The sequence below is a fragment of the Ursus maritimus genome, unplaced genomic scaffold (genome assembly GCF_017311325.1).
Source record: "Ursus maritimus isolate PB19 unplaced genomic scaffold, ASM1731132v1 scaffold_33, whole genome shotgun sequence".
Lineage (NCBI taxonomy): Eukaryota > Metazoa > Chordata > Mammalia > Carnivora > Ursidae > Ursus > Ursus maritimus.
Window position 1 is genome coordinate 2,999,362 of NW_024425897.1, and position 24,541 is coordinate 3,023,902.

The 24,541-nt window shown below is 47.2% G+C and overlaps 1 protein-coding gene across 2 annotated transcripts in view; it reads left to right on the forward strand.

Annotated features, from left to right (window-relative positions):
- Positions 1-24,541, forward strand: part of CDC45 (cell division cycle 45) — a 33,804-nt gene that overhangs the window by 1,520 nt on the left and 7,743 nt on the right. The window contains exons 4-15 of one of the 2 annotated variants that reach the window (XM_040619576.1): positions 1,407-1,544; positions 2,511-2,657; positions 9,066-9,121; positions 10,487-10,535; positions 11,911-11,972; positions 13,829-13,879; positions 15,218-15,337; positions 16,953-17,084; positions 17,358-17,456; positions 17,953-18,114; positions 23,701-23,839; positions 23,923-24,006. In XM_040619576.1, coding sequence (XP_040475510.1) covers positions 1,407-1,544; positions 2,511-2,657; positions 9,066-9,121; positions 10,487-10,535; positions 11,911-11,972; positions 13,829-13,879; positions 15,218-15,337; positions 16,953-17,084; positions 17,358-17,456; positions 17,953-18,114; positions 23,701-23,839; positions 23,923-24,006 — 1,239 coding nt within the window. The remainder of the gene's footprint in view (positions 1-1,406; positions 1,545-2,510; positions 2,658-9,065; positions 9,122-10,486; positions 10,536-11,910; positions 11,973-13,828; positions 13,880-15,217; positions 15,338-16,952; positions 17,085-17,357; positions 17,457-17,952; positions 18,115-23,700; positions 23,840-23,922; positions 24,007-24,541) is intronic. The other variant, XM_040619577.1, reaches the window with a different exon arrangement.

The window sequence follows — 24,541 nt, forward strand, 5'->3', positions numbered from 1 at the left end:
TGAGAGAGGGAACACAAAGAGGGGTAGTGGGAGAGGGAGAAGCAGGCTCCCCACTGAGCAGGGAGCCTGGCGTGGGGCTCGATCCCAGGACCCTGGGATCATGACCCGAGCTGAAGGCAGATGCTTAACCGACTAAGCCACCCTGGCACCCTCAGTTGCAATTTCTTAACACTTAGCATTCCTTCTATGTCCACAATAGGTTGCATGTATATTTAAGTATCAGCTATGTTAGACAACGTGGAAGGAAAAAATGAGCTGTACAGGGTAACTTACCCTCAAGTTGTAGAAAAAAAATTGACAACCAAATAAAAGATAGTGAATCTTGGGGCGCCGTTAAGTCGTTAAGCGTCTGCCTTCAGCTCAGGGCATGATCCCGGCGTTCTGGGATCGAGCCCCGCATCAGGCTCCTCTGCTGGGAGCCTCCCACTCTCCCTGCTTGTGTTCCCTCTTTCACTGGCTGTCTCTCTCTGTCAAATAAATAAATAAAATCTTAAAAAAAAAAATAAGATAGTGAATGTGGACACTTTCTAACTTTGAATTTGTGTTGCTGATATTTCATTGTAAGGTGCTTGAAACTTAGTAGTTAGTTTTTGATATGGCCTCATTCAAATTATGTTAGATTACACTGCTATTTTACATTATCTATCCAAGAAAAAGTATTCCAGTTTCCAAATGTTAATCCAGGAACATATCTTCTCCCTTTGCAATGTAAACAGAGGCGGGACTCCTAGTACTTCTGTATGGGGCTATACTGAGAGATGGGACATTTTAGATCCCACAGGGTAGGGCTGGAGTAGGGAAGAGGGTCTTTGGGGTCTGTGGCCACATTTAGGACTGTATAGCAGAGATAAATCCGTGCCTGGAGCTCCTGTCATCACGGAAGGAGTGTACTGGTGCCAACTTGGTATTTATAAGGAAGGGATTCTCTGTAGTGATAGGATGTAATAAGACTCAATTTAATATTTTGTGCCCGTTAAGTATGGGCTGCCCAAGACATGCTACAAATTTAAACCTGTATAATGCTGTTACTACAGAGAGGCAACACGGTCCAGTAGGGTGACTGAGATCTGAGATCTGAAGAGGCTTTGAGAGACATTTGAAGTCTTGGTCTGCTGCTTATCAGCTTCTTGGCCCTGTGCATGAGACTGAGTCACGCTGAGCCTCCACGTGCTGCTCTGCGAAGCCGTGGGGCCTGTCTCGTGGTGTCATCATGGAAATGAAATAGCATGTGAAATATTTTAAAGCACTAACACAGGCCAGGGCTTGCCATTTTCGGAGTCTCACACCATCAGGGCCTTGCCTGGTGTCAAGAGCTTGATGTGTCTCAGCAGGACTCAGGGGCCTAGTATGCTGAAATGAAGGACCTCCTCAAGGCACTTACTTCACAATCTCTCTCTTTTTTCCAGTTCCGTTATTTTATCCTCATAAACTGTGGAGCTAACGTAGACCTATTGGATATCCTTCAGCCTGATGAAGATGCTATATTTTTTGTGTGTGACAGCCACAGGCCAGTCAACGTCGTGAATGTATACAACGATGCCCAGGTAACTTGGCCTTTGGGGCTCATGTCTTCCCTGAGTTCTCCTGTCCATCTCTCTGTACCTCTTATGCCACGGACAACCTCGCACCTGATGTTCTAAGCAAGGCATGTATCCCCCTCCGCTACAGGAGTTGGAACAGCCTGAGGGCAAGCACCTGGTCTTGCTTATCTCTGGTGAAAAACATGGCACCCAAGTCTTAGAGGCACTCCAGAATGCATTTTGGAATTCACTTAACTTGGGAAGCATAAGGACCAGAACACTGCACCGAGCCTGCCCTCAGAGCTCAGGCCCAGCTGGCATCATTGAATAAAAGGATCTAGAGGCATTAGCCCTACAAGTGGGTCTAGCACTTTCCCTGCCCATCCAAAGGGTGGTGTGAGGACCAGCAAGACAATAGTGTAAAAGGACACCGTTAGCCTAAAATGGCCATGCTGTGCTTCCTCTTTGAACCCCAGCAGCAAGCATGGAGCCTGGCACAGGGCAGCCACCTAACCATTCTCTGAGTTAACCCCCCGACCCGTGTTATCAAACTGTTGGCCCCAAAGTTCTCTCTCTAAGCGAAATCAGCTTGGAACTGCTTTTAGAGACAGCAGTTGTATATTTACTTAGGTGTCACACATCTTTATGTCTTCTGTCAGAGTCCAAGTTGCCAGATATTCATTTTGTTTGCTCGGTGTGTGGCATAAGAGGGAGGTTTTTTCTCAGACTTAAATGACTGCGGATGGTTTTTAAATTTCTGGAATTTTTGCATATCGTGTGATACAACTGCAGTGCCTCAGTGAGTGGAAATGAAAACAAGAAAATGCTTGAGAAGTTTGAGATTCTTCTCTCAAACTGGGGACTCTTTGTACAGAACACTGAACGAGTCAGCTCATTGAGAAATAAGATTCTGCAAGAGAAAAACATGTGATGGAGAGTTTTCTGTCAATGAGAGAGGAGAACCTTGATTGCTTTTTGTTTTAATCTTAGATCAAACTACTCATTAAACAAGATGATGACCTTGAAGTTCCTGCCTATGATGATATCTTCAGGGATGAAGAAGAGGATGAGGAGCATTCAGGAAGTGAAAGTGACAATGGGTCAGAGCCTTCTGAGAAGCGCACGCGGTTGGAAGAGGTGGGTTTGGGCCTCCCCTCAGTCTTGAGGGACTTGTGGTTCCCAGAGGTCAGAGCTCAGACTGGAGCCTGTGGGGTGCAGGGTTAGCTGCGGTTCAGCAGGCATGGGTGTTGACCCTGGGCTCTACCATCCCCTGGCTGTGTGGCCTCAGGCAGGTTACTGAACTTCTCTGAGCTATGACATCCTTGTCCGTACAATAGAATTTCATCAGATGAGATGAAACTTAGGATGGCTCAGCCTTTCGATCAGAGAGCATACATCTTTAAAAGTGATACAAAGAGGCGCCTGGGTGGCTCAGTCAGTTAGGCACCCAACTCTTGGTTTTGGCTCAGGTCTTGATCTCAGGGTCGTGAGGTCAAGCCCTGAGTCGGGCTCCACACTCAGTGCAGAGTCTGCTCAAGATTCTCTCTCCCTCTCCTTCCCACTCTGCTCTTCCCCCTGTTCTCTCTCTCTCTAAAATAAATAAAAATAAAATCTTAAAAAAAAAAAAGTCATACAGAGAAACAATAAATAGCATAAGCATCACCTCCCTTCCCCACTTTCTCAAGACTTGCTCTTTGTAGTCACCATGGAGGAACAAGATGGGTCTGGCTCTCAGCCAGGCTCAGTCCCCAGTGGGTACTCCAGGGGAAGCATCTTGTGTGCAAAGATAAGAGTGGTTTGAGCCTTGTGAGTCTTGGATCTGAGGTGCTTACCTGATCTGGGGCCTGGCCAATGGAAGTGGCCTACCCAATGCGGTGGCTTCTGCTACATGGAACATTAAAGATGGCAGATGGTTGTTCCTCTAACAGGAGGGCCATATTTTATTCTAGTGTTCAGTGTTGTGGCGGAAGCTCATGCCCTTTGGCTCCCAATCCTTGGTGTGCATGCTGAAATTTGCCTCTGAAATGTTTGGGGGTCTTCCCTTCATCCTTGGCCTAACATTTCCCAATAAGGTGCTTTAGCAGAGCTCTTTTGAGCCATTTTGGGGACATTCAGGACATTCTGTCCATCTAGGGAGCGTGTTCTGCAAAGGTAGGAATGTTTTCTCCTTGCCTTCCCTGCCTTTGACCAGTCCCTTCTCTAGAGTTTTGGGTGGTCTGATCAGGGACCTCAGGCACATTCTTAGATTCTCTTTCCTCTTGTCCAACTCTTTATCTGTTCCGCTCTCTGGCCAACTTCTGGTCTTCATCTTTTAATCTTTGATGTGTAAGAGCTCTTTTTTGTTATAACATTCATTTATCTATTAATGAGCTGCTTTCCGTCAGGCCCCAAATGTCAGTATCTGGTAGGATTTTCCCTGGAAACATTCATGTTCTGCAGATTAGTATCTTGGAATTCTCTATCCTGACTAGTAAGTACATTTCATCACCTAATATGTGCCAGGTATTGGTTAGGCTCTAGGGTCCCTGGGGGAGAACAAAGTCCTGCCTTCACAAAGCTTCCTTTCCAGTGGGGGAGACATAGGGAATGTGTAAATGAGCACAGTTCAAGGATGGTTTCCAGTGGAGAGCTGTGTCCTATGAGGAAAACTAAAGCAAGGTAATGGGCTGGACAGGGAATGGCCTGCTTTTATGAAGGTGGCCGCGGACACTTGACCTGAATGAGGAAGGAAAGAGCCAGGAAGATCCCTAGGATCTTCTGTGTGTCCAGTGCATAGTATCCACAGATGCTAGGGCTCTGTGGGAGACAGGTAAGTGAGAACTGACCAGCGTGTTTGGCAGTAAAGAGAATGTCGATGGTTCTTGCTGAGCTGTAAGAACATGTCAGAGCTTCCATTGACGTTCTTAGCGCATCTATTTGGAATCTGAGTTTGTGAATGCTTTCTGTAGTACTCCTATAATATACATAATTTCCCACCAGCTTTTTTTTTTCTTTCAGAAGTTTTATAATTTTAGCGTTTTTTTAATTCTTTATTTAAATTCAATTTAGTTAACATATACTGTATTATTAGTTCAGGCATAGAATTTAGTGATTCATCAGCTGCATATAACACCCAGTGCTCATTGCTTCAAGTGCCCTCCTTAATGCCCATTACCCAGTTACCCCCTCCCCCCACCCACCTTCCCTCCAACGACCCTCAGTTTGTTTCCTAGAGATCAGTGTCTCTTATGGTTTGTTTTCCTCTCTATTTTCATCTTATTTTATTTTTCCTTCCCTTCCCCTATGTTCATCTGTTCTATTTCTTAAATTCCACATATGAGTGAAATTGTGTGGTATTTGTCTTTGACTCATTTCGCTTAGCATAATCCCCTCTAGTTCCATCCACGTCATTGCAAAATGGCAAAATTTCATTTTTTTTGATGGTTGAGTAATAATTCCATTGTGTGTGTGTATATATATATATACATATATATATATATATACATATATACATATATATCACATTTTCTTTATGCATTTATCTGTTGATGGACATCTGGGCTCTTTGTGTATTTTGGCTATTGTGGACATTGCTGCAATAAACATTGGGGTGCAGGTGCCCCTTCAAATCACTGTGTTTGAATCCTTTGGATAAATACCTAGTAGCACAATTGCTGGATTGTAGGGTAGCTCTATTTTTAACTTTTTGAGGAACCTCCATACTGTTTTCCAGAGTTTTTATTTTGGTATTTTTCTAACGTATGCAATATTTAAAAAGATAGTACAGTGAATACCCAAATACCTTTCATCTGGATTTGGCAATTTTTCACATTTTCCACTTTTGCTAGTTTGCCTTCTTTCTATATATGCTTTTTTTTTTTTTTTTTTTTTTTTTTTTTGCTAGGTCATTTGAGAATAAGTTGCAGACACCATGATGCTCCCTGACAAATTCTTCCATATGCATCTCCTAAGAACATTCTCCTCTATCAACACAGTAACATTATCATACATAAGAAATTAGTAATGTCACCTATTCAACCCATATTCCAATTTCTTTAATTGTCCCCAAAATAGATTTTGTGTCTGAAGCATCGTCCAACCAGGGCTGGCACATTTGCTTTTATTCTTTTGTTTTTTTTTTTTTTTTAAGATTTTATTCATTTATTTGACAGAGAGAGAGACAGCCAGCTAGAGAGGGAACACAAGCAGGGGGAGTGGGAGAGGAAGAAGCAGGCTCCCAGCAGAGCAGGGACCCTGACGCGGGGCTCAATCCCAGGACTCTGGGATCACGCCCTGAGCCAAAGGCAAACGCTTAACGACTGAGTCACCCAGGTGCCCCCTCTTAATTGTTTTTTTTTTTTTTTAAGATTTTATTTATTTATTCGACAGAGAGAGAGACAGCCAGCGAGAGAGGGAACACAAGCAGGGGGAGTGGGAGAGGAAGAAGCAGGCTCATAGCGGAGGAGCCTGATGTGGGGCTCGATCCCATAACACCGGGATCACGCCCTGAGCCGAAGGCAGACTCTTAACGACTGCGCCACCCAGGCGCCCCTAATTGTTTTTTAACCTAGACCAGGACCCCGTCTCTTTTTTTCTGTTTTGTTTTGAATGACATTGGAGGCCAGTCCAGTTTTCTAGTATTTATCGCTTGTTCATGGAGTACTTTTACTTGCTTCTCTAACTTTGCATTTGCTGTCATCCAAGTTTAGGCCTACATACCTGATATTAATAAAAGTTAACACCTTTTTCCCCAAATATTTAATTTATTTATTTGAGAGAGAGGGAGAGCACAAAGGGAGAATGAGAGGGAGAAGCAGACTCCCCACTGAGCAGAGAGCCTGATGTGGGACTCGATCCCAGGACCCTGAAATCATGACCTGAGCCGAAGGCAGATGCTTAAACGACTGAGCTTCCCAGGTGCCCAAAAGTTAACACTTTTGGGAATACTTCAAATGTAATTAAACCTGCATGATTTGTAAATACACTTGTATTCAAGATATAGTCTCAGAACTATATTGATAAGGGTGCACACTCAAAGAGATTTAGAGAAAACAGTCTATAAATGTAGAAACCTTAGCTTCCTTTACTTCCCTTACTCTCCTCTGTTTATAATGTACGTGTCTTAAAAATAGCCTCTGTGTTCATTTAGTTCCACATCATACAATGGGATAAATTTTGCTTCAACAATGGAAATGATTATAAAACTCAAGAGGATAAGGGAAGCCTATTGTATTTACCCAGTTTCTACTCAGCATGTTCTCTCTTCCATCCTGATGTTCCAGGGGTTTTTCTATTGTCATTTTCCTTCTGTTTATAGAAACGCCTGTAACCATTTTTCTTTTTTTTTTTTTTTAGAGGCAATCTGCTGGCAGTAAATTCTCTTAGTTTTCCTTTTTCTGAGAATTACTTTATTTTTCTCTTCGTTCCTGGAAGATATTTTCACAGTGTGTGGGGTTCTGGGTTAACAGTTCTTTTCTATCAGCACTTGAAAACGTTCTGCTCCTTCTTCTGGCCTCTGTGGTTTCTAGCGAGAGGTCTGCTGCTATTCACATTGTTTTATCCTATAGTTAAGATGTCATTTTTCTTTTGCTGTTTTTGAGATTTTAAAAAAAATGACTCTAATGGTCAGAAGTTTAATTACATGTATCTTGGTGTGGATTTCTTTGGGTTTAACCTATTGGGATTCAGTCAGCTTCTTGAATCTGTAGGTTTATGTGTCTTGCCAAATTTCGAGCCATGGTTCTTTATTTTCAGCCATTATTTCTTCTAGTGTGTTTTCAGCCAATCCTCTTTCTCCTCTCCTTCCAAGACACCAATGACAGGAAGGGTAGGTCTTTTGTTGTAGGCTCATATGTTACTGAGGTTGTTTGTTTGTTTTTCCAGTTTGTTTTCCATCTCTTGATCAGACTGGATCATTTCTATCATTGTATCTGCTGGTTCTTTTCTCTGTTCTTGCATTCTGCTCTTGAGCCCATCTGCTGAGTTTCTATTTCAGTTATTGTACTTTGCAGTTGTAAATTTCTCTGGTTCATCTCTATTTTTCTGTTTATTTGCAAAAGCTTCCTATTTTTTTTTCATGTGTTTCAACTTTGTTTCTAATTGTCCACTGAAGCATTTTTATGGTGACTGCTTTAAAATCTTTGTCAGGGGCGCCTGGGTGGCACAGCAGTTAAGCGTCTGCCTTCGGCTCAGGGCGTGATCCCGGCGTGATGGGATCGAGCCCCACATCAGGCTCCTCCGCTGGGAGCCTGCTTCTTCCTCTCCCACTCCCCCTGCTTGTGTTCCCTCTCTCGCTGGCTGTCTCTACCTCTGTCAAATAAATAAATAAAATTAAAAAAAAATAATAATAAAATCTTTGTCAGATTATTCTACCATCTTTGTCTTCTTGGTGTTGGCATTTATGGGTTTCCTTTTTTTGTGTTCAGTTTGAGATCTTCCTGGTTACTGTTGTGATGAGTGCTTTTCGCATGAAACCTGGACATTTTTATATTATGTTTTGAGATTCTGGGTCTTATTTAAGCCTTCCGTTTTATCTGCTTTCTGTGACATCACTCTGGCATGGTCTCTTTATAGTCAGGTGGAGGTAGAAGTTCAAGATTCCCCACTTGACCTCCATTAGCCAGTAAGAGGAGTGGCTCTTTGTTACCAGTGGGCAAGGAAAATCCAGGCTTACTACTTGGGCTCTTCTGATACCATCCCAGTGAACATGTTGGAAGGTGTTTCAAGTGAAAGGTGGAGGTGTTACAGGTGGGAGGTGCTCACCAGGGTGGGAGTCTGGGCTCCCACTTGGTCTTTGCTGGGTGGATAGGGGTAGGGCCACAGTGTTTTTGGTGGTGGTGGCTAGAGTAGACCAATTATTGTCTAAAAGTTTTCTGTCTTTCAAGGCTGCTCCTCTGGGTCCTTGGCTTTTTGGGGGGATTTTTTCCCTTGTGCTGGTTGTTTCCAGGTTGCCAGCTTCTTCAGCTTCAAGTCTGGGATATGTAAGCCAAAATCAAAACCCAGGGAACTCATCTGCTCAGGTCCTAGGATCCCCAGCTGGTTGGCCTTCCTCTCCACCTTCCAGAGTCTTATTTTGTTTGCTTTATATATGTTGACAGGGTTTCCAGATATATTTAGTGGACATATAGGGAAAATTAGACAATTTCCATCTTTCTGGAAGCAGAAGTCTTGGGACCATAGATTTGTAAACCCGCCATACTACCTCATGCCTTTGCTGTGAGAACGAAAGGGATTGTGCCTATAATATTAGAACAGTGGCTGGCACGTGGAGGGATATAGGAAACTTCAGTGCTTATTAATCTGGTGGGAAAGCCAGTATGAAGTGGCGATGTGCTTATCCTAGATCACACAGTGGTGGGGGCAATGGAGTCCTGGCCATTCCCCACCTCAGTTCCTCCTTCCTCCAGGACTGGCCTGAGCTCAGGATATGGGAATGAGTGACCCATGTTTTCCCTTGTGGGGGGGTCCATGCCCAGTGGCTTCTGCCTCATCAGAACCTTCTCAGGCTACAGGGATAAATTCCTGGCTTCTTTGCTTAACCCTTTGTTCTCTTTGTCCCCTCATCAGGAGATAGTGGCACAAACCATGAAGAGGAGGCAGCGAAGAGAGTGGGAGGCTCGGAGGTGAGTATGCACTTTAAGCAGTACCCCATGCCACGGAGCCCGCAATCCCTGTGGGATACCTGTGTTTTCCCTGGGGCCTGGATACAATTTTCTTTTTTTCCATTTGAGGACAATTCATTTAGTTTAGAAACTCTGCGTCGGTGGCTCCAGGAGTGAGCATGCGGCCCCTGCATTGGAGAAGAGCTCTGGGTCCCCTCTGTATCACCCTGTGGTCTCACGAGTGGCAGGACTGGGCCCAGAGGTCTCCCAAATACATGCTGTTAGGGGTGACAGCCCTTTGTCTTTCATTTTTGTAGTTTTCCAGATGTACTTTTATTTGTACGTTCTTTATAAATGAGATACAAACTGTGTAAAGGTTTTCATAGAAAGAAAGTACGTGGAAAGGAAACTGAATTATTCATAATTCCTCTCCGTATTGCAGATTTAAAAAGTGAAGTTCTCTGGGGCCAGCGGGTGGCTCATTTGGTTTGAGCGTCCAACTCTTGGCGTCGGCTCAAGTTGTGATCTGTGATCTGTGTGGCCCGCATCTGGCTCTGCAGTCAGTGCAGAGTCTGCTGCAGATTCTCTCTCCCTTTCCCTCCTACTCACTTTCTCAGATGAATAAATAAAATCTTAAAAAAAAAAAAAAAGTGAAATGCTCGAAAATAAAAACAAACTGGAAAGGTGATTGTAGCTGTAGGTGACGGTGCAGCAGTGCCATTGAGCTGAGATCTCCTTGCTCGATCCAGTCCTTGAAGGGCTCTGCTACTCCAGCTGAGAGTGTTATGCTTCGCCACGCCTCATGGAAGGACAGTGAAAAACCATCCTGGGAAGTTTAAGGAAAGAAAAGTGAATATAACCGGAAGAGATTCTGACTTTGGATCAATCCTCCTGGGGTATCCATACTTGTGCATATTTTATATGATCCTAATATGCACCTAATTTTGCATTTTTTTCACTTAATATAACCATTTTTGACAGTTCCGAACAGCTCTTATAACCCGTGCTGTGCTTACTTGGCCAGTCCCCTTCTTTTTTGAACTGGAGGTTCCTTCCCGTATTTTGCCACGACAAGTAGAGCTGTGATGAACAACCTTGTGCACACAGTGCTATCTTTCTTGTTTCTTTGAACTGTTGTCTTAGGATGATTTCTTAGAAGTGGGATTCTGTGACTATTCTATGCCGTTTTACAGCTTTCATTGCCACAAGCCTTTTGTGTCAATGTTACTCCCTTCCCTGCCTTGTACACGTACACTCTGTGAAAGGGTCCGTAAGTGGATGACTTGATCTGTGTGTCTCTGAGTACTGTCAAGTTTTAGCATTTTGCAGATGTTGGTCTTCCTTGCACTGCTGCCTGTTGAGGACCTGCGTTTTATGTCGTTATAGAAGAGACATCCTCTTCGACTACGAACAGTATGAATATCACGGGACATCGGTACGTACGGATGGGTGTACTTCACCATAGAGTTCTGATTCTAGGGGTCAGTGTCCTAAAACATGAGGACGAATGAGCATAGGTTTAAGAACCACAAAAGCCTGCTTTGAATCGGAGCCCACAACTTGGGCTGTGTGACCTAGGGCAGATGGGACAGCTTCTCTGAGACTTAAACTTCTCCTCTGTAAAAGGAAGAGAGCTACCCTCATTTCCGAGGCAGTTCTTAGGCTGGTCCTGCACACCCAATAGGTGCCCATAGGACAGCAGCTATTATTTTTGTTCAGCATCAAAAATACAGAACAAGTCTGTTTCAGTCTCTGTGCAAGAAGATAAAGCTTTAGAATTACAGAGGCCCGTTACTGTGTGTGTTATGGAACTGCGTGTGTTACTATATGTGTTTTCACATGGAAAACATACTGTGTTGACTCTGGTAGTGTTGAGCATAGGTCAGGGCTTTAAGGAGCCCCAGAAAATAAGTTTCCAATAAAATATCATGTGTTTAGTATTAGCATTTGGCCCTGGGGCCTTGAACTCTGAACACCATATTTCCAGCATCCCTTTTACTGTCAAGGTCCCAGCATCCTTTGAAGGATCGTCTTTTTGCCCTCTCTGCTCTGCGCCAGGATATGGAAATTTTTAAGCAGTGGATAAGGTGGGTGTGGAGGCAGATGCCTGGCTCCCTCCAGATTTGTGGACCATTCCCTTGGAAATGCTCTCTGGTGGGTAGCCCAGCATCACACAGCTAATGGGACTTTAGAGTCTTCTAGTTGGACACTGATCCCCCTTGTCTCCTACCAAAACCCAGACTCTGCTCACAGGGAGCTAGACGCTTCTGTCTGCAGACAGCCCTGTTAGAAAGATCTTCCTCACAGAGGTCCTGATGCATCCTCCCTCTTTAATGTCCAGGTAGTGGAAACCAAGGCCCTGCCTCACCCAGCCTTCCTGGTAGTGTGTGTGTGTGTGTGTGTGTGTGTGTGTGTGTGTGTGTGTGTGTGTAAGGCTACCAGCCAGCCGGGAAGAGCATGTGGACATAGGCCCCCAACCTCCTGGCTTCGGTGCCTCCCCAGGTATCACTGAGGCACACAGTGAGATGTGTAGGGGCCCTCACACAGTGCTGTACCCAGATATTCTCCCTTACATGATGAAGTGTGCACCCAGGAATGTTAGCAGAGGAGACCGTGCAAGTCACTTAAGTTACTCTGTCTTCTTCCCTCAGTTTGGCCTGGAATCCACCCACGCTTCCTTCCCTAGCTGCAGGGCTTGGCTGGGATCCTAGACAGCTCAGGTCTGGCCCAGCTGTGCAGCCCAGCCCCAGCGTGTACCCCTCCTATAAGCACAGCTGCCTTGGACCTCAGGCTTCTTTCTTTCTTTGCAGTCAGCCATGGTGATGTTCGACTTGGCGTGGATGATGTCCAAGGACTTGAATGATATGCTGTGGTATGTAGTCCCCATCAGGACCAGTGCTGTGTTGGGCTTCTTTCTCCAAGTACCTCTGTCCTCCCACAGTGAGAACAGGGTCTGGAGGAAGACATCACTGTGCGGTTTCCACCAGGAATATAGGACACAGCTCCTTTCTGGGAATTTGCATAGCCCTGGTTTTCTTCCTCAGACTCTTGACTGAGTACAAACTCCTGGGGGAAATGGAGGGAGCACTGTTAGGTGCAGAGAGTCAAGGGTGGAGCCTGACTGCAGCTCTGCCCTGCCCACCCTACCACTCAGCCTTGCTGCCTGGTAAATTTGGGTAACAGAAGGAGCATGAGATTTGAACAAGGCAGCCCTTGCTAGGTATCTTTGCACCCCTATGTGTGGTGAAATCTGGCACAGGAATACCCATCAGCCCACCTCTGAGTCTGCTACACGGGCCACAAGCACAAGTGCTCAACGCAACTTAGGTTGGTTTAGAAACTAAACCCGGAGTCTGAACAAAGAAAGTCTAGGTCTGGCCTGCTCCACCCCCTCAGCCCTCTGCTTCGGTCCTGGTTTTCTCCTCCACGAGATGAGGAGGGGACGCCCTTCCCGGCCCTGAGCCCACGGTGGGGATTGTAATGCTCTTTGCTGAATCAGGGTTTTAGGACAGCCAGGGGCTGGGGCAGGTTCAAGGCACTAGCCACACCTAAGCCCAGGGATGCTCTGTCATCACCCTGATCTGGTGCCTGGCCATGTGCCCACCTGTCATCCTTGGGCACTTGGCTCAGCTCTCTTCGCCTCAAGTCCTCCTCCATGGTGTGGACTGACAATCACATGCCCTGGCACAGGGGCCAACTTGTGCATCAAGAGATCTTGCAGTAAGGTCAGGTGGGAGTCCTGTACTGTGCCCTGTAGCCACAGCTTGTGACTCCATTGGGGAGCCTTTGGTGAGCACCTGCTGTATGCCCACTCACAACAAACACCCCCAGTTTAGCATTGATGTCAGAACATGCCCCTGTGAAATGCCTCCAGAAAACTCCAGAAACAGCACAAGGGCAAACGCAAAATAACCTGATACAAAATGTATGTGTGGAAAGGTTGGAAGGAGGAAGGGTGTGTTGGGGAAGACATAGCAGGGTAGCATTTTTTGAAGAGGACCCTCTGAGGAAGGGCTCACTGCCCTGAGAGAGATGGCACTTAGATACCCTGCCCCCTTGTGAGCCTTCCAGGGCCTCCCCTGCCTCACTTGCACCCAGTATCTCTGGCTGTTCTCAGCTCTGGCCCCAGAGGAGGGTCTTGAAGGACGTGGCCTGGGGACCGAGGGTACACACCTGAGGTCCTGGTCCCTCCTGCCAGTGGCTGGCCGTGACCCTGGAGAGGTCAAGCCAACCTGGATTTCCATTATCATCTCATCCACAAAAGATGAGCTAAGAGACAGGACCTTGGAAGGTTCTTAGGCCTAAATGCGGTTACTCTGTCCCATCATTTCAAGGCAGGGAGACATGGGTGTGCTGAGGGTCTGCTGTGCTGCAGGGCATATTGCAGAGGGGGCAGGTGATACGAGGGGCTCCGAGGTGGAATGACGCACTAGGATCCACCAGCACCTGAATATGGTGTCTGCTACAGTCCCACTCCAGCAGGATGAGGGTAGAGAATGGTGGTCAGCCAAACACAGAGACAGCATCATGCCTGCCATCCTTGTCCTGGGAGATCTCCCTTCTGGGTCCTGAAAGCTCCCACGGCAGTGACACTGTGCCGGGAGCCCTGAGTTGGCCCCATAACCTTTCTACCCTGCAGAGGAGAGACTGCCTGTCCGACAGTGGGCCTGGGCCTGGCCAGCTGGTGAGGGACGCTCCTGTGAGCTTTGTTGCTCTTTTCTCTTCCAGGTGGGCCATCGTTGGACTAACAGACCAGTGGGTACAAGACAAGATCACCCAGTAAGGATGTGTTCCCTCAGGCTGTCTAAGGTTGGCCTGTGCTGGGGCCATGTGCATGGCCTGGCTGCAGCTCCAGTTTGCAGTGGGAAGATGGGTGGCAGAGCCCTGTCGGGGAGGGAGCTGGCCTTGGGCCTGGATCCTCATCACTGAGGATGGGCTTGGGACTAGGACTTGTGGTGGGGTGGGGTGTGGCCTGGTGTGGATGCTTTGTCCACCCTCAGGAAGCCCACCAGATGGAGCCAGAGGTGAGAGGAGGGAGCTCAGTCTGCCGGCTCTCCATATGTCCTTGCACATGGGCTGGGAAGAGGAGGTGAGGGCCCCAGGAATCCTGCCAGGGAGGGTGGATGTGATCTCAAAGGCAAGGGGAAGGCTGGTAAGGACTGCCAGGAGGACTGGCATGGAGCCGAATTCTCTTTTGCCTCTCAGTGGGCAGGCTCCCCGTCACTCTTGATGGAGAGCTGAGGGGCTACCCCAGAATGCAGACACCAGGGAGGCATGGGGTCCCCATTCTGGTGGCCATCAGGTGGGAACTCCAAGAGAATCAACAGGGACCCATACCCTAACCCTGTCCAAGGGCACGCTAGCCTGTCACCTGGCACAGCTTCTGCATATACTGGACTCCTTGTGCAATTTGCAGAGGCCCCTGTGCCCCCATTTCCTGCCTCTCCCACCCCACTCTGACCACCTGAGTCCTGCAGTATAGCCCAGGGACTGGGAGGGTTCTGAGTCTCACAGGCCTGGGCACTTTGCTGGGCCTGCTCCCCCTTCCATGTTAAGGATGGCATGGGGTGTGTGTAGTGCCAGACACCATCCCTGACCTGGGGCAGCCCCTCATGTGAGGCTTCACTGTCACTGTCCTGCCCAGTGGCTGCCTGCAGGTAGACCTGGACTGGGGTCTGCCCTCCCCTGCTTCCTGTGCAGGATCCACACCCTCTGCTGGGATTACTGACACTATGTGATCTGTCCACTTGACCGTGGCTGGTGGACAGGGCCGTGGCCTCCCAGAGTGCCCACCCTCAGGAGGCCTCAAAAAAGTAAGGGCAGGACAGCCGCTGCCCAGAGGAGAGTGCAGGGGGTCCAGGGGTCCAGCCAGAGCCCACTGCTCCCTGCTCTGTCTCCTCACACCCCCGGCCACCAGGCGCTGGTTGTGGAGCCACACTCGGCTTCTCCACAGTGGTGGCGGAGCTCTGTCAGTCCTGGCAGGAACAGCCTGTGTGGTGGGCCAGCCCCTGAGCCTGGGAGGGGGGGCTCCCCCGAGGGAAGGAGGGAAGCCGCGTGGCCTGGCTGTGTGTGAGAGGAAGGCGCCCACCCAGGCGGCTGGCGGGGCTTTCTTTCCAGGATGAAGTACGTGACCGACGTCGGCGTCCTGCAGCGCCACGTGTCCCGGCACAACCACCGGAATGAGGACGAGGAGAACGCCCTCTCTGTGGACTGCACGCGGATCTCCTTCGAGTATGAGTATCCTTGCAGCTCAGGCCTGCCAGGCACAGGCAGTGCCCTGGCCCTCAGTTTTGCTCAGCAGCCCACCATTTGTTGTGTCACGTCTGTGGGCCCAGCCTGCGTCCCCCTGTGGGGGGTGTGGTTGTGGCTGCGGAGCTGCAGGTGTGGATTGCGCTGCTGCGGCTACCGTGAGAGAGGGGCCCTGGTGCGCTCTCCAGGCTGCGCAAAGTCCCGGGGACTGGGGAGCAGCCTCTGTCCTGGCTCTTCTGTGTGGCTTTGGCTCCTAAATGCCAGCGCTGTGTTTGGGAGCAGTATCCGTTTATTTAGGGCTCACATTGGGCCTGGTGCGTGTGGGCAGGTGCATTGCAGGGCCCACCTGTGTGGCACAGGTGGTGTGGTAATAAGCGCAGACTCTTGCCAAGCCAGTCAGGAAGAAGTAAGCCAGCATATGATTACAGAGCGCAAATGTTTCATGAGAAGAGGTAGGGCATTGGTACAGTAACCAGGGGCTTGTTGGGTGGCAGTGCTCAGGAAAGGCCTTTGGGAGGCCACATCTCAGACTGAGACTTAGCCATACTCCACGGGAAGGAGGGCAGCCTGGGCCAAGACTGTGGCTGTGCAAAAAGGCCCTGAGGTGAGCTTGAGGAAGTGGCTGGAAAGATGGGTGGGGTCTGAGGGTCAGAGAGCCTAGGGCAGTGGGAGGTTGAGGGGGTTGCTGAGTTCAGTTCTTTGTGCTTAAAAGGTCCCTTGGCTGCTGGTTGTGGGGAGACTGACAGCCACAGGCGCAAGGCGTGGCTGGGGCCTGACTGCTTCCGTGGTAGGTAGTGATGGCAGGAATGATGCTGCCCTGTGCCTACTGTGATAGATGGGGACCAATAAACATGGGGTTTAGATGGGTCAAGTAGGAGGTGGCCGTGACACATCTAGGAAGCGGTGCCAGATGTGAGGCAGCCGAGCTCCCAGGATGGGGAGCCCACCAGGACCTGACATACAACGTCTGAGGATCAGGGCCCAGCCGTCAGGAGGGGCAGCACAGAGGATAGAGCCCACCATGTGCCCAGAGGCCAGGCCTCTGTGGCAGGTGTGTTGACAGAAGTGGTGTCAGGGCATCAGCATGACTGACTGTAGGATGCAAGCAGAGCCAGCCTGGCATCCTGCTGAGACCCTTGGAGTAGGGGACGAGAGGCGTGCGGGAGAACAGGATTGTCCTCACCCACAGCCGCACTCGCAGCCCCACCAGCCGTAAAGAGCATGTTTAAGAAGAAGAGTGAGGGTGGGCTTTGCTCAGGGGGTCCCGGCAGAGGGACGGATGTGGGGGAGGGCCGACACCCGTGTAGCACGCAGGGAGCAGATGGGATGACAGCCTGGACTGCCCTGTGTGGCCACAAGGACTCTCTCTGTCACCACAGTACATAGACTCTCAGAACCCCTGCGCTTCAGTTTCCCTGTCAACCCAAGGGTGATAGTGGTGTGTGTACACCCGCTTACAAGCTCTTTATATGGGTCAAATTAAGCTAAGAAGGTCAAAGAGCGCCAGGTTACCCGTGTGATAACTGGTTGTCCCAGGATGGGTGGGGCCATGCGTTGCCAGCTGCGGGGCGCCGCCAGCCACAGCCTCCTTGACTGGCCCCAGCCTCCGCCTGGTGCTCTACCAGCACTGGTCCCTCCATGACAGCCTGTGTAACACGTGCTACACCGCAGCCAGGTTCAAGCTCTGGTCTGTGCACGGGCAGAAGCGGCTCCAGGAGTTCCTCGCCGACGTGGGGTGAGTGACCACCTCGGCCTGGAGGTCCCCGCCCCTCTGCCCCCCCCCCCCCACCCCCAAGGGAAAAGTCCCTCCCCTTCATTGTGACCAACATCCAGTGGCTACCCGTTTCTACCGGAAGCACCTCACCTGGAGACCCTAGAATATCTTCTGAAGGTCCCTTGTTTGCACGTGCTGGGACCCCTCATAGGGTGCTTTCCATCCTACTGTTGTTTAGCGATCTCCCATCTGAAGCCAGGTCACTTGTATGACCAGTGCTTGTCATCTTTCCAGCCTCCCCTTGAAACAGGTGAAGCAGAAGTTCCAGTCCATGGACATCTCCCTGAAGGAGAATTTGCGGGAGATGATCGAAGAGTCTGCAAATAAATTTGGGTAAACACATGTTTTTCTGGATTAAGCTTCATTCAGCTTTCAGCTTTAGCCACATTCCTAAAATAATGCAAAAACAAGAATGCACAAGCGAGTGTGAACTGTCTAGCCTTTCCTGAAGTTTTGAGTTCTCTTTGGGTTAAAAGTAGGTCCAGAGCTAGAGGAGTCCAGGTCCTTAAATCCTGGGACCGAGGTGCAGACCTCTAGTTTGAGCTGGTCTAGCCTCACTGAACACAGGAAATGGCCCTGGGAAGGGCCCACTGGGGCTAGGTGCAGGCAAGCTCTGCCTCCCAACCAGTGGAACAGATTTGGACAAGGCACTTGGTGCCCTGGGTTACAGGGCTGGGATATCAGGTCTTCTGACCCCTGCATTCTGGGACCAGAGTGGTCTTGCCATGAGCAGTAGCAGGGGCCAGGGAGGGACAGAGCTCACCCACAACTTGAGAGCACTCCCACATGCACACAGTGCCGACAACAGTGTTGCTTCCTCCCACTGCAGGATGAAGGACATGCGCGTGCAGACTTTCAGCATTCACTTTGGGTTTAAGCATAAGTTCCTGGCCAGCGATGTGGTCTTTGCGACCATGTCGCTGATGGAGAGTCCCGAGAAGGACGGCTCAGGGACAGATAACTTCATCCAGGCTCTGGACAGTCTTTCCAGGTAGTGGGTGTGGCTGTGGGCTCCTGTCCTCCCCCCACAGGCCACCTCTGGCCCTCAGCCTAACACTCTTCAGGGACCCCAGGGTGTGGTGGTGACTGTGTCCTGCAGAAACTGAATCACAGTCTGCCAGAACTAGGGGTGCATGTGACACATTTCCTATCTATCTTCAGTATGTGTCATTTCCTCTTGAATCCTTCTAAATCTCCTTTCTTTTTGATTTAAAAAAATTTTTTTTCATCTCCTTTTCCCTCTTCAGACATTATTTGTGATGTTTACTAATCCTTGTGTTTTTTCTAATTTAATCTTCATTTATCAATTAGTTCCCTTTTATTTCTAAATTTTTCTTATCTCCTTTCCTGAGATGTCTTGTTTTATTTTTTCTCATGTCTCTTAGCTTGCTTTGAAATAGAACAATACAGTGTCGACCTTTTGGGGACATATCTTTCTAGAGTATTTCATTGTCGGTAGGGATGCTATTCTGCTCCTTAGTCCCTTTTTTCTGATAATAACTTTGAGAGGATTTTACCTTGGGACCAAAGGGGCTTGTCCGTTGCTCGTTTTGTGTGTGAATTCCGCTTCCCTGACTTTCAGAGGAGGCATGATTCAGACAGCTTTTCTCACTTCAGAGAACTGCCACTTCTGTTGCCTTTGTGCAGTATTAAAAAATGTAGGGGTCTGCTTCCTGGGGTTTCCTGGCCCTGTTCCCTAGCATACTTTTTAAAAGCAGCTTTACGGAGCTATAATTCATACACTATATAATTCGCCCATTTAAAGTGTACAATTCGTTGGCTTTTGGTATGTTTACAAGGTGGTGAAATACCACCACTACCTAAGTTTAGAACATTTTCATCGCCTCAGAAAGAAACCCTGTTCCCCTTAGCCATCGCCTCCCAGATCCCCCATCTCTCCCAGCCCCAGGCAACCACCAATCGACTTTCTGTCTTCATAGATTTGCTGTTTTGGACATTTCACATAAATGGAATCAGACAATACCTGGTCCTTTATAGTCATAAATTTCAGGCTCCTTTTCCTTAGACTAATGTTCTCAAGGTTCATCCATGTTGCAACATGAAGGAATTTCTTTCCTTTTTATTGCAAATAAGACTCTCTCATCTGGACATACTGTATTTTATTCATCCATTGATCAGTTGACAGACATTTGGTAGTTTCTACCTTTTGACTGTTATGAATAATGCTGCCATAAATACACATAGATACATTGTGTGGACATATGTTTTCATTTCATTCTTGGATATATGCTTAGGAGTGGAATTGCTGGGTCATATGATGAGTCTGTTTAACCTTTTGAATAAATGTGAGACTGTTTTCTAAAGTGACTGCATCATTTTACATTCCCATCAACCGCATATGAGAGTTTGAATTTCTCCACATCTTCGACAACGCTTGTTATTGTCGGTCTTTTAATTGACAGCCACCCTGGAGTGAAGTGGTATGAAGAGGTGTGAAGTGGTGTGAAGTGGGATCTCATGGTTTTCATCTGCATTTCCCTCATGGCTAATGATGTTAAGTAGCTTTTCATGTGCTTATTGGCCATTTGTAGGTCTCGTTTGGAGAATTGTCTATTCAAGCCCTTTGTCCATTTTCTTTTTTTTTTTTTTTAAAGATTTTATTTATTTATTTGACAGAGATAGAGACAGCCAGCGAGAGAGGGAACACAAGCAGGGGGAGTGGGAGAGGAAGAAGCAGGCTCATAGCGGAGGAGCCTGATGTGGGGCTTGATCCCATAACGCCAGGATCACGCCCTGAGCCGAAGGCAGATGCTTAACCGCTGTGCCACCCAGGCGCCCCACTTTGTCCATTTTCAAATTGAGTTGTCTCTTTATTATTGAGTTATAAGAATTGCTTCATATATTCTAAATAAGGAATCCCTTATCAAAACATATGATTTGCAAATAGTTCTTCCCATCCTGTGGGTTATCTTTTCAACTTTCTTGATGCTGTTCTTTGAAGCCCAAGTTTTTAATCTTGATCATGTCCAAGTTATCTTTGTTCTTTTGTTTCTTATGGTTTTGATGTCATATCTAAGAAGCCATTTAAGAGTTTTATAGTTTGGGCCTTTACATTAGATATGATTCATTTGAGGTAAATTTTTGTGTCTGGTGCAAGGGAACGGGTTCAACCTAATTCTTTTGCATGTGGACATCCAAATTGTTCTAACACCTTGTTGAAAAGACTTCTTTCCCCCACGGAATCATTTTGATACCATGTTGAAAATCATAAATGTGGGAATTTATTTCCAGACTCTCAGTTCTGTTGCATCAGTTGGTATATCGACCCTTGTGGCAATACCACACTGTTTTGATTACTGTTACTTTACAGCAAGTTTTAATTATTCTGTGTTCCTTGAATTTCCATATGCATTTTAGGATCAGCTTGTCAATTTCTGCAGAGAAGTCAGATTGCATTGGACCTATAGATAAATTTGGGGAGTATTGCTGTCTTAACAATATTAAGTCCTCCAGTCCACGAACATGGGATATTTTCCCATTAACTCAGATCCTCTTTAATTTCTCTCAACAATGTTTTGTAGTTTTCAGAGAATGAACTCTTCTTGTACTTCTGTGTTAAATTTATTCTTAAATATTTTATTCTTTTTGACGCTATTGTAAACAGACTTGCTTTCTTAATTTTCTTTTTGCCTGCTCATTGCTATTGCATAGAAATACAGTTGATCTTTGTATATTGATCTTGTATCCTGCAACATTACTGAAATTGTTTAATAGCTCTAATAGTGTATTCCTTAGGATTTCATATATACAAGATTATGTTATCTGCAAATAGAAATGGTTTTACTTCTTCCTTTCCAGTCTACCTGCTAGAACCTCCACTACTATCCCAGTGCATTTTTATTTATACCTTCTTTTTCCCTTTTTATATATTCTCTATCTTACTCAATTTTGATTCCATTCTCAGCACTTTCTCCTCACTGTGGAAAGGAGCTCTGGCTAGTCAGGTGGGACTCCTGAGCTAGACTGCTCTTGCCCCTTAGTCTTTACCATGGCCCTTTGCACTTTACCACAGCTCTTTGCACTCACCTCCTCTTGGACAGGGCAAAACTTTCATTTTGGACGGCTGTTCCGCAGTTGTCTGGAGTTTTGCATCATTCTTAGGTCTTGCTGCTTCTCTGTTCCCTCCCACACTGACTCCAGCGATACACCAGTCTTGTGGTCAGTTGGTGGTCTGTTCCCCCTGCTTATATTTATTTTGGGGTCTGTAGTGTTCCTTTATTTTCTTGTTTTGTTGTGAGAGTCCTAGATTTTTGGCTTGCAGTGTGGTTACTCTACCTATATTTATCTAGAAATTTGAGGAAATGCTGTTAACTATTGTATCAACTGTTGCTGCCCTCATCCCAGAGTTGATGGAGCAGTTTTAGACATCGTCTACTGACTTCCTGCTATGACAGGATATTTATTCCTCTTTTGTGCTCCTTCCCCCTCCTGTGGGTACAATTATGCCACTATTTGTAGCTCCTTTGTAACTGTAGTGTACTTACATCTTGTTCTATCACCATTGTCTCTGTCTCCCTACTTTGTAAGGAAAAGATATTAGCATTCTTACTTTTCTCTTTCCCCATACCTTTCAGTTTGTGAAATTTATGCTTTTACAATTTCAGGATTAATAACACTTAATCTTGGGTTAGAGAATAGAATGCAAGTCATCTCATTTTTGGCTGTAGATAGATTCTAGAAGATGAAAATCAATAGTGTTACTTCACTGTGCTAATAAAATATAACAGTCACTCATGTGCAGTGATTACATTACTTTCTGGTACTGCTCTTTGTTTTTCCTGGAGATCTTAATTGCCTTCTTTATCATATCAAGTTTTTTCTCAGCTCTCCTTCCAGGAGGTATTCCCTGAGTCCCTTTTGTCCAGGAAAGCCTGGGGTTCTGTCTTCTGACACCAGCCTGGACCTACAGATTTCTAGGCCTGTTGTTTGCTGCCACCACTGATGGCACTTGACTGTGCCCTGGGTTAGAGCCAGTGTTTCTTAGGATCCTTGTCTTTGGTTTTTTCACTGTTTCATTTTGTTAGAGCACAATTCTCAAGTAACTTTTAAAGAAAGAGCACATGTGAAGTAGTTCTTAGTTCTTGCATATCAATATCTTCATTTTGCCCTCATCTGGTTCCTGGTATAGCTTATTTACAATTCAATGCTGCAGGTAATTTCCTGTTGAATGTGGATTCCATTGCTCCCCTGTTTTCTGACAGCAAGTATTGCTAATTGAAATCTGAGCCATCTTGGTTCGTGTGTCTTTGTAAATTCACTCTCATCCCACCTAAAGAAGCTTGCAGGACTTTTTTCTTTTCTTTTCAGTGTTTTGTGATTTCATCATGAGGGGTCTAGGGTGGATCTTGCTTCATGGATTTTCTGGGTTCTCAGGTGAGCCCTTTCCATCCAAAGCCCCAGATTTTTCAGCTTAGGAATGCTTTTGTACTATTTCCTTACTCCTCCCACACATACATCAGTGTTTTTTATTCTTTCTTTCCTGGCTTCCTGGAACAATGCTCTGTCTCTGATTTGTGCCTTATGTTTTCCATGTCTGTCTTGTTATCGATGTGAAGGAAGCTTCTTGACTATATCCTCTAGTCTTTGAGTGAATTTTTAATTTTTTTGCAGTCACTTTACTTTCCACAAATACTTCCAGTTTCTGGTTGTTCCCTTTGCATGGCATCCTGCTAGTGGTTTACGCATTTCTTAGTTGCCCAGTCTCTTTGAAGATATTAATCAGAGTTCATTTTAAGTTTTCTTTTGTTCTCCAAATCATCTCTGTTTGATCTATGGTCATTTTTTCAGGGCACAGGCATTTCCCAAATATCTGGTGGTCCTCACTTTCGAGAGGGGGGCTGTGGAAGCCTGGTGAGGCCCTGGGTCTTGGGGCATAGCCTGCTGACTACAAGACATTGCTTCATCTTGGTGGGTGGGGAGCCGATATGACAGTTTGGGACTCTCAACTTCTGGATACACTTCTCCACAGAGAGTTCATTTCAATGTATTTAGAAGAGAACCCTCCTTTCTGGGAGAGAAGAATAAAAATCCACCCATGGGGGGGGGGGCTGGTCCTCCGTTTGGCCCTTGCCCTGGCCCCTCCTCTGTCAGAGTCCTCTGGGCACTTTCCAGAACCTGCTGGGCAGTGTCTTCCCTCTGTTGGCTTATAGTTTCCTGTCTTCTGATGTCAGGCACCTCTTCCCACCTTTAATCTTGGTCACTGTGGGTTTATACTTGTTTTAATCCTTTCTTTCTTTTTTTCCTTCTAGAGAGAGAGAGAGCATGAGCGGGGGTGGGGGAGTGGGCAGAGGGAGAAGGAGAGAAAATCTTAAGCAGGCTTCACGCCCAGCATGGAGCCCAGCATGGGGCTCAATCTCACGACCAAAACCAAGAGTCAGACAGACGCTTAACCGCTTAACCGACTTAACCGACTGCGCCACCCAGGCACCTCTAATCCTTCCTTTCATATGATAGGGAAGGCAGGAGGAAAAGAATGAAACTCATCCTTGCACACCCTCCCAGGAACCAAGTGTTCTATTTGTGACTGTGCCAAAGTTGTGTGTCTGCCCCGTTACAGGAGTAACCTGGACAAGCTCTACCATGGCCTGGAACTCGCCAAGAAGCAGCTGCGAGCCACACAGCAGACCATTGCCAGCTGCCTCTGCACCAACCTTGTCATTTCCCAGGGGCCCTTCCTCTACTGCTCCCTCATGGAGGTCAGGCTTCTCATGGACAGATGGGTACCAGGCCACGCCTGCCAACAGGCCCCTCTCACTATCTCTGTGTCCTCCCTCTGCAGGGCACTCCAGACATTGTGCTGTTTTCCAAACCAGCGTCCCTGAGCCTGCTTAGTAGACACCTGCTCAAGTCCTTTGTGTTTTCGGTGAGAAGCTGGGTGGGTGGACGCCAGAAGGTAGAGCCTCCAAGTGGCGTTTGGACCAGGCCTTAGAAGCTGGCCTTGGGGTACTGGTAGCTGTGTACCTGCTGGTCTGGGAAAAACTCACTTTTTCTGAGCTGTGTTTTCCTTAGCTGACCCTTAGGATCTCAGTTCCTACAAGCTCTGATTTCATCATTTGGTCCTCCTGGTCACTTGGACAAGTACGAAGGGACCTCATGAAGTATGTGGGGCTAGGGCTATGTTCAGCTCTGGCAGATCAAGGAAAGATGAAGTTGGTTATAGCACAGACTTGCTTCCCAGCAAAAGTTTGTTTTCTGGCCTGGCTTTCCCTTTTCCATGTGTGGTTCCTTCTTCTGCACAGCCTAACACCCTTCTTTGCCTTGGCCTGGGACTCCCCGCACCACCCCCCCTCCCCCCCGTGCGACCCAGCTAACATCAGACTCCCCACTGGGTGTGATCACAGAAAGGGTGATCCCGCACATTTCAACAATCAGAGCCTTACTCCGCCTCCTGGATGAGG